Source organism: Charadrius vociferus, unplaced genomic scaffold (genome assembly GCF_000708025.1).
Source record: "Charadrius vociferus isolate BGI_N301 unplaced genomic scaffold, ASM70802v2 scaffold62, whole genome shotgun sequence".
NCBI lineage: Eukaryota > Metazoa > Chordata > Aves > Charadriiformes > Charadriidae > Charadrius > Charadrius vociferus.
In genome coordinates this window covers 4,815,096-4,830,280 of record NW_009647419.1, presented here as the reverse complement: position 1 = coordinate 4,830,280, position 15,185 = coordinate 4,815,096, and the positions used below count along the sequence as shown (strand labels likewise).

Below are 15,185 nucleotides of genomic sequence, written 5' to 3'. Positions count from 1 at the left end.
TATTCCCCCCCATAAACATTTGGGTCCCAGTTTGACCTACAATATTAAGCAATTCTGGAAAAGCCTGTCGTCTTAAGAGGTCTTCGCCAACTATTGCCCATTCTGCTCAATGTAACAGAAATCCTAATTTTCTTGCTAGGGGGAGAATACTTCTCCACTCTTGCATCCTGTTAAGCAAAGGTTATTTTTTCCAATCAGCACAGGAACAAATTTGCAGCTTCTGGATAAAGACTCAACAGTGCCAATTACTGCTTCTTTATTATGGAAGAATCCTTTAGCAGTTCATTGGATTGCCTTCATAGAGTTGTAATATTCTCTCTTTTGAAAATGTCTGTGCCTGCATGCACATACCCACGTGCGTGCAGGCACCCACACACATGCACACTCTCAGCGCCTTTATAAATAAATATAAATTACTAGAAAAAGGTTATCCAAATTGTAGATGTCTCATTTGAAACTGGCCCATTTATCTGCCTGAGATAAGAAATAAATGCCTAATACCTGAACTGTTCTTTTGTGGTTATGTTTGTTTACTTAAAAATTCATTGTTGTGTAAGGTCTTCTAATAACCCAGTGAATAGGAGATGACCAAATGTTCCTGAACTGGATGATAAGTTACTCTTTTGTCTGTAGGCCTTTCTTACAGGCAAAGCCGTTAGATATAGCAACTGTTGACATCTCCTTCTATAGTCAGGAGGCCAATCAGATGTTAACGCATCAAATCTAGAGATTTGCCCTAATTAGATAGTTGAGATTCAGGAACTAATTTCATTAAAACTCTGAAAAGCACACACTTGCTTATGCTGGCAAAACCAGGTATGGTCTTTAGTGCTACAAATATCCTGCATTGAGATATATGCAGTATTAAGCCATTGATATATTCACAGTAATATTTTTACCAGGAGGCAGATTATATCCATGACTTGCAAAACGGGAGAATTATTATATCTTTAGGTTCATCCTTTGGCGGTTTCTTCACTACGTGGTATGTTGTGTATTTTTTAGAATAATGCTCCATCAGTTTGTTTCATGTACTTGAAGGGATGCTGCTTCTGTTCTGCTCTTTGCTTCTCTATCACACCGAGTTCCCACAGTAAGAGGGGTTTTTTTCTCAATACAAGTACTGAACATCATATTACCTAATTTCATTCCATTATTTTTCTGGTGTCCCTTCAAACCAATTTTTCTTTCTTAACAGGTTTCATACACTTCACAATTCTAAAGTCATTCTGCCTTTTTCCTGTTACCTCGGTTGCTACTTCAAAAAGCGTTGCCTGAGTTTTTCATGCTCTTTTATCACAAGTCATGTTTCCCCTGTTTTTAAAATTGTATTTATGACTTTTACTCATCTCTCTCTACTTTGACTATATAATTTTCAAGGTACAGAGTTCTGAATTAAATGCTAAAATTTAGTTTATCAGAAATTAGTAGGAGTGGAGCTACATTTTCTCTGTTCTGTAACATGGTAACAGAAGCAAAAGTTGTATTTATTATTTTTGTCTGTCTTAGTTTACTTTAGTCTCATGTCTAAAATTACTGCATTCATGGATGTGGGTTCAGGTTTTTTTCTAGATGAGTTTCAGTCTGAGGTCACAAGGCTTTGTTTTCTGACCTTGAGGTTAATAGGTAATTCACTGTGGGTAGCGGAAAGGGTTAAGGTTTCCTCCCTTCCTTTAGCAAAGCTCAGTATGTTTGTATTGCTGTTATGAGGAGGCACATGCTGATTTACTTTTTTTACTGTTTCATTCTTCTTAGAGGCTGTAGTTCAATTTACTACATTCCTTGGAGGTTTGACATGTCAATTAGATGTTATCGACAGTAATAGAAGGGTGGTTGCTGTAAATGTGAAGTTTTTACGAGTGGGCCATGAAATCACACCCAAAGGAATCTGAGAGAAGTGCGATAAATACAGTGTTAGTCTACATGCTACAGAGGAACTGATTAATAGGGAGCATGTTTCTGTCTCATAGCTCTAAAAATATTGTTTTCATATTTGCTGTTAATCGACTATGCCATTTGTATGAAAAGTTGTATAACAAAAATAGCTTACAATCTGTTGTAGGATTATGGGGGGAAGAAGTCTTCAATGGTCAAAGCAGCCCGCCAGTTGTATTACTGGGCACATTAATGTGTTGAGAGGCTTTTCCTATCTTTGCTATCTACATGAACATCAGGAGCAGTCACTATTGGTAATGAGTAAGCACAGCAAACCCAATTCAACCTTTAGGATTGTGCTTGCTTTCTTCTTCTTGTGTGTTCTGGCATACACAAAAATATGTAAGAAAGATGAACTCATAGGTCAAGTTACTTAAGTTCATGGCCTCCCTCCGCCACCACTGCCATCCCCCAAGGATGTGTGTGTACATACTACATGCACAGTTCTTGACACAGCGTAGAAATTTTGCTCATGGCGTTCTGCCAGACAGTTGCCAGAAAACTGCTAATCGTTTCATTTTGTGTAAGATTTTTAAATATAAACTTTATTTCTGGAAGTACAGAAAGGCAGCCTGTTGAAATTGAAAAAATGTGTAAGCAAGGTAAATTACATGAGTACACAGCTTATGCAGTACAAAAATGCTACTGGATGCCTACATTGGCACACGAATATATTTGAAAATTGGTTAGTACACTTAGAAAAATAATTACGACGTTCAGTTTTACTGTTGCTCAATTTGACTATATTTTAACATTTTCTTTATGTAATATTTTTTCTAAACAAGCAAAAACGTCAGCACTGAAGCTGCGAAAGCAGGGGTTACTATACGGAGTCGTTTACATTAGAAGCTTTATAAAGATGTCAGAAAGTCAGTATAAACCAGATATGTCAGAATTTTTGTTCTAATAGGTCTGCTCTATCAAGCCCAGATTTGGTTTCTTCAGGAAATCATATACAATAAAACGTTTCTAGCAGTTCAGTAAAGTTTTCTTATTTGTCTGGATTGGTGGGAGGGACCAATCATAGGGCAGAAATAACTACAAATTTTGTTCAGAAGCTTTCAAAATTATGTGTTCCTTATGGGAAGTATATTTAGAATAAAAACTTCTGAGGCGAGTTTTCCCAGAAAGTAGGAATGTATATTTTTACTTGTCAATATGTAAAGCCGTTACATAACAAATACTGCAATCTGTTATTTTTAGTATTTATTATTCTCACATTTATTCTAGACTTTCATTATATTTCTCTTTTCACTGTTTTCATTACCTTTACGATTAGTACTTCAAGTCCTTTCGGGTGGTTTTTTTTTCCGTATTAGACTGGATAAAGTATATTTGCTACCTCGTCAATGGACTATAGCATAAATATAACCAAGATGCATTAATAGCTGAGTTTTGCTTTTGTCTCCATGAGCTGCTGAGAGAAAGCTGTTACTTCTAGCTTGTACCTTCCTTACTTCTTTAAAAGCACCGCGTTTGACAGGCCATCTTTTAAGCAAGTGCTTAAAAGAATAGATAAAAACGCGGTTTTCGGTCTCTAAAAAAAAAACTTTGAGGTAGACCAGGGGTAGAACTGCACTTAATTTGACTTTAATTTAAAAACCAAAATGTAGGTGACCTTTGATTCCTCACAATATTTTCTTTCTCATGCTTTGTCTTCCCCCTCAGTGGCTTGGGAGGCTGGATGGAAAGGGGGCGGCTGAGCAGCTACCCCATTTGACTTCTGTGCTTTATGGGTCTGACACTCTGAATTAGTATGTTAAATTGCAGCTTTAACAAGAGAGAGAGTATTACTTCACTTTATTGTTTAGTGCTGTTATGGTGTCAAACATGGTTTTTTATCGGCAATTTATAAGGGAGCTGTAGACCCTTTTGGTAGTTTATAAAGAAAAATGTCTGTATAACAAAAACTGTTACAGCATTTTTAGTGCACGCTTCTGCATTTATTTTGTAGGTGCTCCGTAGTAGATGTTAGTATGGTATTCATTAATAAAGCAAGGGGTGTAACACACATCATGCAGAACATACTGCGGTACTTCTCAAGTCTCAGTTGGCTTGCTTATGTGTGCCTGCAATTTTTTATTTGGCAGCTTCACATGCTGGTTACTTGCTGTCTTGTTTACATCAGTACAGTCATCAGAGTGATGTCTGGAAAGACAGCAGAGCTCTTCTTTCCTTTTCCTGTCACCTGCTTTTACAAATATCTTCTCACTATTCTATCACAATGAATGCCGTATTTAATTTAAAAAAAAAAAGTAGTCACAGTTGAAAAAGTCCACGTGCAATTAAGCTAAAAAGTGTTTTCTCATTTGCTGTTGAACCAGGCATATGCAGACAAGCATTAGAAAGCAAAATGGAGGTTACTTGCTGGTCATTGACATTTTCAGGGTGTGCTGTTCATTTCCACATCGGCTTCCAACTCTGCTTTGCTTTTCTTCTTGGAGTGAGGAACAAAAAATGGAGGTTGTATGTCACTTTGGAATGTGAGGAGACACAATGTACACACGCAAAATGTACATTCTTAGCCTACAGCAAGCCATGATATGAATATGATATGGTTATTACAGCTTGATGAATGTCAGTTACGTGTAACAGCTTTTCTCTTTCATCTTACATCTTTGGCTTGGACTTGGGTTCAGCTATAATCACTGCTGCTCTGGTGATCCCACAGTGTGGTAGTATTCTGTAGCGCCAGTGGCTCATTAGAAGACCTCAATAAAAGATAAACTTCCACTTCTTTCTTAATTTTTCCTTCTGGAAGAGAAGGAAATAACGGGGAAGGGTCACTATTTATAGCCTATTCGATGTAATAAATCTTTAGAAAGATAGCAGCTTTTCATAGAAATAACTAGGCAAGGATTCCAAATGCTGCGAAAAGCCATTAAATTCTTTAAGAGGTGAATTGCTATTTTGGAGCTCTAGGTAGCTTAGCAAGCTATTGTTATAATTTACCTGGACATCACTCTTTCTTGCATTCTTCTTGGAATAGCCTAATAAAGATAAAGACAGGAAGAAACACGAAAGTGGAGGGGTTTCTAATGGTTTTCTTCTTCCTCTGAATAGAATATGGTGAAGAGATTGTGGGATGCACAAAGCCATTGAGTTGTCAGTGACAGCTGTTGCTGTTGGAGAAATGAAAGCACTTGGCCCAAGAGTCTGTTTATATGTTTGAGTAGAGAAAGTGATTTTCATTGCAAGGAGCTCTAAGTGAGACAGGCAGAGTCAGAGAATAAGAGAGCAAAAGATAATTATCTAAATTATGTTCAGGCTATTATAGAAGACGAATATAGTTAAAATGTAATTAAATATGACAGGCTCACAGGATGCAAGCATGGCTTTGGAATGCTAATCATCAATTACTGCATCTCCTCAGGGGTGTTGGGCAGAACGAGAGAGTTAGTAGACGGGTGGCTGAGGTGAGATGTGGAGTGTTAAACAAAACACCGTAGAACTGTAACAAGGCTAATTTCTTTTGGAAAATGGAGCTGTAATATCAGGGGACCTTTGCTAGCCAAACAACTTGTAGTGCTGCATTTCAGCTTGAGGACCCTGGTATAACTCTGAGTAGGCTGCTGGTCCCGAGTCTTCACTTAGAGTTGTAAACCTCAGTTTGAGGTAGTGATTATTTCTGTTGTGAAAGTAATGGCCAAGACTGCTGCAGATTGAACAGCAAATCTAAAACGAATCAACCAGCAAGACAGATGTGAAAGCAGAAAAGAAGATCAACACTTTCTGAATATTTAAAAAGCTAAACCCTGAAAAAACAATTTGTTACAGGGTCACTAATAAGGAGTACAGAGATCCAGAAAGTCCAAAGACAACAATGTCAGCTTGTGCGAGAAGTAAGTTCTGATAGCTTCTTTATGACCGTGTCCTAGGTAAAGAAGATGGAAGTATTGCCACCAGCTTGAAAGATTTGTTTTGCTTGGCATATGGGAAGTAAAGGTGAAGAAATGGCATCTATTACACAGAAGTATCGAATCCCAGACCAAAAATTAGGTGCTTTTCATATGTTTTAATGCTGCTGTTCATGGAATACAGTGACTTATGTATGAAATCAATACCAGAGCTACGTATAAAATTTGGAGGAAAGTTTTGTACAAACCATCAAAAGTGATTTTGAGGATAGAAAGACTGGCTCTTGTGAAGAAAGTATAAAATGAGCACATACACATGGCATGACTACATACAAATGGCACAACTACAAAATAATTTGCAAAATAAAATTTCTACAGAGAAATTGAAATTATTACAGTAGTACCAGAAGAGATAACTAGTAGTAAAAGAAGGAGATTAAAAAGAAACTTAAGGCTTACCTATGATGTCTTTCATTTAATCGAGGAACACCACTGAGCAATTGTTATGGCTTGATACATAAATAGAAGTCTTAGTGAATTTGTTATATCAGCAAAAAATGCAAAAAGAGGGCAGATATGACTTGATAATGTTCTGTCAGTAATCTCTCTTCCCATATGGGTATAGTTACACTGCATAAATTATCTCTTTGCTGCATAATTATATCTGTACTGGAGAGGTATTGCTTTGTATATATTGATGTTCTCAAATGCACTGTTACAGTCAAAATCAGTACAACTTCGTAGTGAAGAAGGTTTGCCTCGCTCATTTCAAAAGTGACTTTCTCCAGATCCATTTGGGTTGTTTTCTACTTTGTTTTTTCCTTTTTGCTAAGGAAATAAACTAAGAGACCTAATTTTCTCATTATCCCATCAAGGACTAATTCTCTAGTGGCAATACTCTTGAATTTTAATAACTTGAATTTTAATATCTCTTCTACAAATTATCTATAATTTTGACTTACTGTTTCCAATGGGAAAGGAATACAATGGACACATACCAAAACAGTAAATATTCTTAGGACCAAATTTATTTAAAACGCTGTCTCCCTTCAAATCTCACATGCTCAAGGATTTTTTTTACTATTTTCTATCATGGTCTAATATTATTAAAAGGAAAATTATAATTCAATCCTAATAACAGCATTGTAGCAGAAAATAAAGACTTCTAATGCAGTGGGAAGTGAAAGAACTTGGGAGCTTCCTGGAGGAGCTGATCTAGAGTGTTGTCAAAAGGATCGGCAGAGGCCTTTTTTTCTCAACCTCTTTTAATGTCATGCTCTTCAGCTATATTCCTGAATAGATGTGTCAGCTTCCTTGTCACCTCATACTACACGCAATTGCATTTATTGCCATCTTTGGAAAATCTGCACTGAACTCTTGCAGTGTGTATTTGACCAGTGCTCAGGAGCACTATAAATAAATACAGACCCATTTGTATTCTATTGTATGATCCCTAAATAACCTATTTTCTGTCGCAGAATACAAACCCTACCTGAGAGGGTAGGAAGGCATACGCTGTTCTTAATAGCTTCTTTAGGCTTTTAAACTCTTTTATTTAGTATAGCTTTAGAATATTTTCCAAATCACTTAATAGGGAAATCTGATTTTTACATCATCACTGTTCTTGCATAAAGTGCGTGCGTGTGAAGTGAAAGCGTATGCATAATGCAAACTATGGCAATGCTTTGTTAGGAGTAGTAGTGTTGCAATCATTTGATTGTCCAGCCACTCATCTTTGGGATTCTATACTTGAAGTTTACAAGTTATGTTTGGCTATGAAGATTCACTGACTGGCTGTGCTAGAGTAATATGAGAAGGAAACTCAAGAAGAATTGTTCTCCTGTACAGGGAAAAGAATGTTTAAATCATAGCAGTCTTTCAGATCTTGAGACAGTCAACGAAATAGTCTATTCTCATTTTCGATTTCATTTAGAGCTTGAAGAAAGAGCCTGAGCTTTAAAATAAGAAGGACACAGCCACATAAGGGATATAAATAAACCATGCCATTAGATAGATAACTGCTGTGCCTCTGAGGCCTGACACAGACCGCACCTCTCTATTATGATGAGTAACTTAATTACAGCCATTACTTCATGCAGTAATACCAGTAAACTACTTGAAATTAGGTCCTGATTGGGCTCATAATCTTCTTTAAGCAAATATAACCTGACAGCAGTGATAAAAGTAATAGTCGACTAAATTAAACCCAGAAATGCTGCATTTGTGACAAAGAGGTTTTCCTACTCTGGGAAGATTCAAGTGCCTGACATAGTCAGCAACCAGGCTGGTGACACTGCCAGGCTTTGGAGTAGTCTACTGGTGGTGAGTGGTGTTTTCTTCCAGTTTTGCTTTGGTCCCTTATTTCTTATATGAACACTTCTGAAGGTATTCTGAACACATTCAGGAAAACTATCAAAATGTTTTTCTTCTGTAGTGAGTTAATCAAGTTATACTACATTTTGTTTCTGAAGCCTTCTGTGACAGTCTAGTTTTGCTAAAAAGTTGTTAGATTCTGTATCTAGCTTTCATGTTTTATGAATATAAAATAATTTAAATTCTAGTGTATTCAAGTGCTAATCTAGTGTAGTGGAAGACTGGCATCAAACTGGAACCTCTAGTTCCTGTTACTCTTTTTGTTTCTTCTGTTTTACTGTCAGTGTGTTCTGTAAGCACAAAGGTATGGTAAGAATGGGTGTCCTTTTCCTGCTGCGTATTAGGCTACTTGAGATGTTGTACCTCACCCAGATCAGAAGAGTGTGAATGAGGAAGGAAGATTATAGTGGTCCCAATCTAATTCTCGTGCTCTCAGTCTAGCCCAAAAAGTTACCCTCCAGCTCTGGGAGGGTGGTCTGTTCGCCCCACTGCCTCTGTGTCAGGATGGGGAAATCCTCACAACCTGAACTGGGAAGAATGCTTTATGTCACTTGTTCTTCCAGTAAATTACCTTGGCCCACACAAGGGAAGCGTGGCTCCTCTGCCCCCACTGCTCCTCTTAGAGTGCAAGGAGTTTATGTGAGGGTTTGGGTGGTGTTTTTTCCCCTAGAACTGTAATTTTTTTTAACCAAGCTCTGATGATTTCTCATGGGTAGTTACAGGTAAATGCATTTACTTTTATTTATCCGATCTTTTGTTTATCTAATACAGTCAATATTAGTCGGGGATATTAGACTTTGATTCGTTTTTTTTTTTTCTATTACCATTTTCTTAACTTTCAGCAATAGCATGAGTATTATTCCTGCATACAAATTATAGTAGTATAAGGCATGTGTGGGAACACATAAGCACAGTCAAGGCACTTAAAAATGAACAAGGAGTGATGGAAATTCAGGTGATGAAAAATGTTTCTCTATTTGCTGTATTACGTGATAATAGTATGTACTGTCACTTGAATGGATTCTCTGTATATTTTACTGCACGTTGTTGTGACAGTGTTTAATACTTGTATGTCTTTCTGAACTTTTTTTGTAGATCCTGGCAAACAGTCACTTTTGATAAACAGCCTGCATCTTTTATCAGAATAGTCGGAACTCACAACACAGCTAATGAGGTAAGGAACTTTTAAGAAAACCTATATTCTTCATGAATTTACAACAATACAGTTTTTCACATCTTACAATGAAATTCATAATGCCTTCTAAAACGTGCTTCTTTTTTTTTTTTTTGCTCTTGCAATCTAGCAGGGTAAGAATGAATGCTTTTCTTATTTGAATATTTGTGAACCGTGTTATCATCTTCCCAGACTCTACAGAGTTGAAGGGCTGTTGCTAATGTGGGGGATATCTGGGGTTTTTTTACAAAGTACAGTAAACTGTTTCTGGTTTTGACCTTTGCACAGTGCCATCAAGCATTCCTATTTGGTTTGGTTTTAAGTTATTCCTTATTTTAATGAATGATGAAAATAACATTTTAGTGCACTAGAGAAAGGTGTATAGTCTCTGATTACTTGGTTTTATCACTTTTATATTATCCTTTGAATGAATAAAATGTTAGAAGAATCTCATTCTTCATAAACAAATCTTATTTGCATAAGATTCTCTTTTAATTAATTTTTATGCCTGGTAAATTGGCTAACCAGTAGTGGCCAAAGAGAGAGATTTCTTTCAATTCATTTTAAACAGAAAAAAATATGTTTTTCTGTAACTGACCAGTATCATCCTCTTTGTTTACTTGTGCTTCTGTGTTTTGTAAGTGTTGTGTATTGTCTCAGATGAAGTCCAGATTTTACAGTTGACTTCAGTGAACAATTTACAATATGTGAATTTAGGAATATATGCAAGTCTTTGTGAGATTAGAACCTTATATAACGAGATGATAAGAGGCACCAAAAGCTGCTGCTTCTGTGTGTATGCATGCGTGTCTACATCCCACGTGTGTAGTTCACCACAAAACATTGTACTTTCCCACTTTACAAGGAACTTTGGATAGCACTATTACATTTGTAGTAATTAGAGTTTGTCAACTCTGACGTTATTAGGAGTCAGGATTTCTGATCGTGTTTAGCATGTGGGGATGGTGTTTTGTTCGTAAGGCATTGGAAGAATTTTCAAATAGCATTGTTAATGTCCGAATTTAGAGCAATTATTGCCAACATATGTAGCACCAGATGTCAACATTAGTTCTCAGCAGACAGGTGGAAAGAAGTTGACGAATAAACTGAACTGGGAATATCAATCAATTTATTTTTTTCTAAGCACTTTCTCTTGGGGTGTATAGTTCAGTCTTAATCAGTGAGTTCTCAGAAATATAGTCAGAAGGTGCCTCCGGGGTGGTTGTACATGCATGAAGAAGGCCTTTTCCATTACTAATCCATGTAGACAGTCCTGTTTGCCCTCATGCCAGTCTTTGTAAATTCTCATCTCTTTATTAAAAAAAAATTATATGCATTGTGTAAACTTACCAAATCAGCCTATCAGAAACATTACTTTCAACTTGCAGTTCTTAAAGGTTACTTTAAGCCCTGAAGAATAATGGGCTTTTAAACATAATTCTAATTTCAAATTGGTTGCCATTTGCAAGAAATGTAATATCCTGTGTAGTTACCTATGTGGAGCACTGCATAACTATAGTGAAGTTCAGTTTGTGCAAAGGGAGGTTATAGCTACTCATGTAGTGGCTGAGTGGAACTATAAACACGTGCTGCTGTTATAGGTCTTTTCCCTCTTTTGTCCTTAAAATCTGTACCCACAGTAATTTTTTTAAACGATTTTTCTCCTAAAGCTTATAGAGGAGGAACATTATTAGCATGCCCATATTACTAAATTACGTGGTTTTGATATATATTAAACAGATGATCTATTACATTTTGTTACAAAGTTTCATTTTCCAAAGAATGCAGCACGGTATTTTTCATACTTCCAATTTAAATAATTACAGTGTAACCAAAGTCTTGGTTTGTTCTGGAGTTGATAGGCTCAGTCATCTCTTCAGTAAGAACACAAGCAGTTTCTAGAATTATTTACCTACAGGTGGTTATATTTTACATCAAACCATTTCCATTTTAAACAAAAGATGCTAATGGCAGCGTGTTCTCATCAAGGAGTTTTACGGTATAGGTACAAAAGTACTCCATACTGTGTCTACCAACATCTATCTTTGAACTTTGAAAGCACAATCCGCATAGTTTCCAAAGCAATGAGTTGATTTTTGGAGTCGCAAAAAAGCCCCATAACATTTCTCCATTTTGTGAATGTTTTCATCTTTTAAACTCATCTTTTTGTTTGCCATGTTTTCCAGCTGTTGAAAGACATAACACTCACAGATTTTTTTTTTGAACTGCCATTTGAATTTTTTTGGTATGTTAGAACATGATAGATGTGTAACTTTTTGTTTTCGTGAGCTTCCAGACATCCTACTTTTAGAAATAAAATTATTATTTTTCCTTAGTCCTTGTCATCATTTATTTGTCAGACAGGTTACCTGATACTTGGTGTAAGTTTTATCTTGTTATTCCACTCCAGTATTACTGACCTGGAAAGGGCACCTCATTACTAATGCAAGAGCTTTATTTACAAATTACTGCATCAGAGTATATGTACTTGGCCTTCCTGCTTTGTATGTCGGACCTTCCTTAAAATATCCGTGAGAAGTATAACATGCCGTTGATCAGAGGATGATGCTGAACTGTCAACTCTGCCTTTTGAGAGAAACACGTGCAGGATTGTTTGGTTTAGTAATACTGTTCTGAAATACATAATTCCAATATTGAATGAAGCAGATGAGCTCAATTGTCCTTCTCTCTCCTTTGCTTCTTTTGCAAGCTGTAGTCTGTATATGTTAAAGCAGCAGAGCAACTGAAAATTACATTGTAAATTCACGGGACTGTTAATGCTGAGATGAGCATTAAGGAGAGTATGAAAGAACTGGTAAAAATGGAAGTTACAATTTAAGAATCTGGTACTTCACACTTTACCGACTAGTATCAGCTAGATTTCAGTGGAAACAAAACTATATTTTTAAAAAGTTTGCATCAGTAGGTAGAGTGAAGTTTCAAATGAGAAACACTGTTGGTATGGGATACAGCAGAAATATGGAATCTTCTGAGTGAGAGACCTCCATCCCATTCATTAGACCCACTCATTAGACTGTGCTGCCTTTCAAGGAAAGCAATATCTTACAGAGGTGGTGCACTGATGAGATAATGTTATTTTCTGCAAATCCTGATGCTGATACGTGCAGCTGGAAAAACGACAATAGCTGTTATTTTAAAAACATGGGAGCAGGATGAGTTTAAAAGGGGTTTCTCAAGGAGTGTAGCTAAATGCAAAAATTGGTTTCTCAGGAACTGTAACAGATGGAAGAGAATTCATGCCACTGTAGAAATTAGTTCAGCTTTAGAAAAATAGTCACCAGAAGAAATGCAGAGAAAACCCATTTTTTGCACATGTGTGTATGTGTGGGTATGGGTGTAGATTTGTAATCTGTTCATATGCATATATATAAAAGCATGGCCATACATTTTTATGTGAGCATGTGTGTTGTATATAGAAATATAAACATGCATTACTATGTATCTGTATAAAAATAACATGCAAGAATTCTTAACACTGAGAGGCACAAGAAAATATAATGGGAAAAAAAAAACCTCAATGAGTGAATATTTTTTTATTCATTTCATGTATGCTGTCAGAATTTGAATTAACTAGCTACTCAGAAAAGACCCAGGGGCTATTGCAGACATGTCATTGCAGACGTCTGCTCAATGTGCACTCGAGCAGGAACCGTCAAAAAGAAAACCAGGATTTTTGGTTGTGTTGAAGAAAGGATAGAAAATACAATATTCTGTGGTCTCGTATGAATATGTAGTATATCTATGTCTTGTTTACAGTATTTGCTTTTGACCACATTAACTTGAAAGTGTCTGGGAAGGGGCAGTTAAGACTATGAGAGATTACATTTCATTGTGAGAAGAATTTTTAAAGACATGACCTACCTGCAAGAAGAACGATAGAATATGTCATAAAAGCATACAAAATTAAGTTAAAACAATAATTTTAGAATCCAGTTTTTGATATTCATCAAGCTTTAGCCATAAAACTACAATGCATGAGAATATAGCAAATTTTAAATTAGTATAAGAAGAGATGTACTTGTTCCGTGTGTGGCAAAGCTGTGCAATTTGTAGCAATGAGAAATCATGTGGAAAGAAGTTTTGTAGCAATTTTAAAGAATTCCTCCCCCTTCTCCTGCCAGGCACTTCAAGAACAAGTAGACGTAAGAGTAAGTAAAGTAGAAAATAAACTGGAAAAAATGCTTAAACAGATCGTCCTTTTACTCTAAGATCCAGTCACCTGTACAGTGGTCCCAGGTATTGTTTGAAACATGAGAAAATGATCACTGTTTGAACTGGAATATTTCATCTGATGAAGCAGCAGCCTTCTTGGACACTCTGAATGCCTTTCTGCATACTCCAGGATATGTCTGTAGAGCTGCCATTGCTATTACAGCAGAGGGCAATCTTGAAATAGAATCATATTGGTAATGATTTAAATTTCATTTCTAGTGGGTATGAACATTCAGTCTTTTGAGGAAGTAATTGGCTCATAAAATCCATTTACGACAATATAATTGTTGTTCTCATCCGATAGGATGTAATAGATATTTATACTACTTGGCAAAAAAAAAAAAAAAATTAATTTACAAATATCTCTATCTGCTTTGGAGCCATCTTTCTGATTTTTAGGGCCATATGTAAAGGTTGGTATGATTTGAAGGCCTTCTCTTCCTCCACTTGTATCGCTTTATAATGCTTATGGCCCATGGACAGATGTTTTTGGCCTCAGGGTGAAACATTCTGATTTGACAAAGTACTTTGGTACTGATCTGGTCTGCATACTTCCATATAGACTTCATCTTACTTTGATCATGCTTTTGCCAGCATTTAATTATTTTGCTTTATCTTCGTTTTTTATTCTCTCCAGGTGTTTCACTGTGTGCATTTTGAGTGCCCAGCACAAAACAGTACCCACAAGGATGAGAGTAGTAAGGAAGTGGCAACAACAGAGGTGGGGACTGGTGGGCAACAGCTTGTTTCTCGCCCTGCTCGAGCTGCAAGCACTAGTTCCCTGCATTCTCCTCCTGGATCCACCTCGCGTTCACACGCTCACCAACCATAAAGGAGATGAAAAGGGAGCTTTTGCAGCCCCGCTGACATAATATGAAACTTTTCATAAGCTTCTTGGGATGGCACCCTTTCTTTTTCTCTGTGAGCCAAAGGGGACCATATCTGAAAGCTGGAAATGCTGAAATGGAAAAGGCTTTTCCCAAGGACACGAAGAGACTGTTTCACTCTCCTCAATTTGTTCAAATCAGGCTGGTCTCCGAGTGGGGAGAAAATAGGTCTTCAATCTTCATCAAGTACCCTATTAACACCCTACCTCTCTAATCTAACCAAGGCAAGAACAGAAGGAAATAAAAGGCAGAGCTACAGTGGAAATCTAAAATGACTCGAGCAGAATGGAAGGCATATGAAATAAGTATTTGTTCCCTGAAGACTTCCGTCAGCAAAGAAAATGTGCATGGAAACACATCAGTCCATAATATATGTTATTTTTAAGTTCATTCATATTCGTTTGTAACTAGTAAGCTGTTTTCAAAATTGTTTTGACTCTGTATTCCACTTTGTCTCTTATTTTTGGCTGTAGCAAATGCTGTGCCGTAGATTAAGGAAGTATCAGACAAGTTTACCTGCTGAGATGCAAATTCCCTCATTCATCAGTGGGATGACCAGAAAAGCCTTCATGATATCAACAAACTAATTCATGGATGCTATATTAAGCTTGACTTTAGTTGACTTTTCAAAGTACAAAATTGTCATTTCTTACACTCAAAAAGAAAATTCCTAAATCAAGCATCCATCTTGAAGAAAAACATATTTTTCACTCCTGAAGATGGTTA

The 15,185-nt window shown here is 36.6% G+C and overlaps 1 protein-coding gene across 1 annotated transcript in view; it reads left to right on the top strand.

Moving 5' to 3' along the window:
• Window positions 1-14,899, top strand: part of BTBD9 (BTB (POZ) domain containing 9) — a 124,588-nt gene extending 109,689 nt beyond the window's left edge. Inside the window, exons 10-11 of the mRNA XM_009880422.1 lie at window positions 9,261-9,339; window positions 14,210-14,899. Of these exons, the coding sequence (XP_009878724.1) occupies window positions 9,261-9,339; window positions 14,210-14,404 (274 nt within the window). The 3' untranslated portion in view covers window positions 14,405-14,899. The remainder of the gene's footprint in view (window positions 1-9,260; window positions 9,340-14,209) is intronic.
• The last annotated feature ends 286 nt before the right edge of the window (window positions 14,900-15,185 follow it).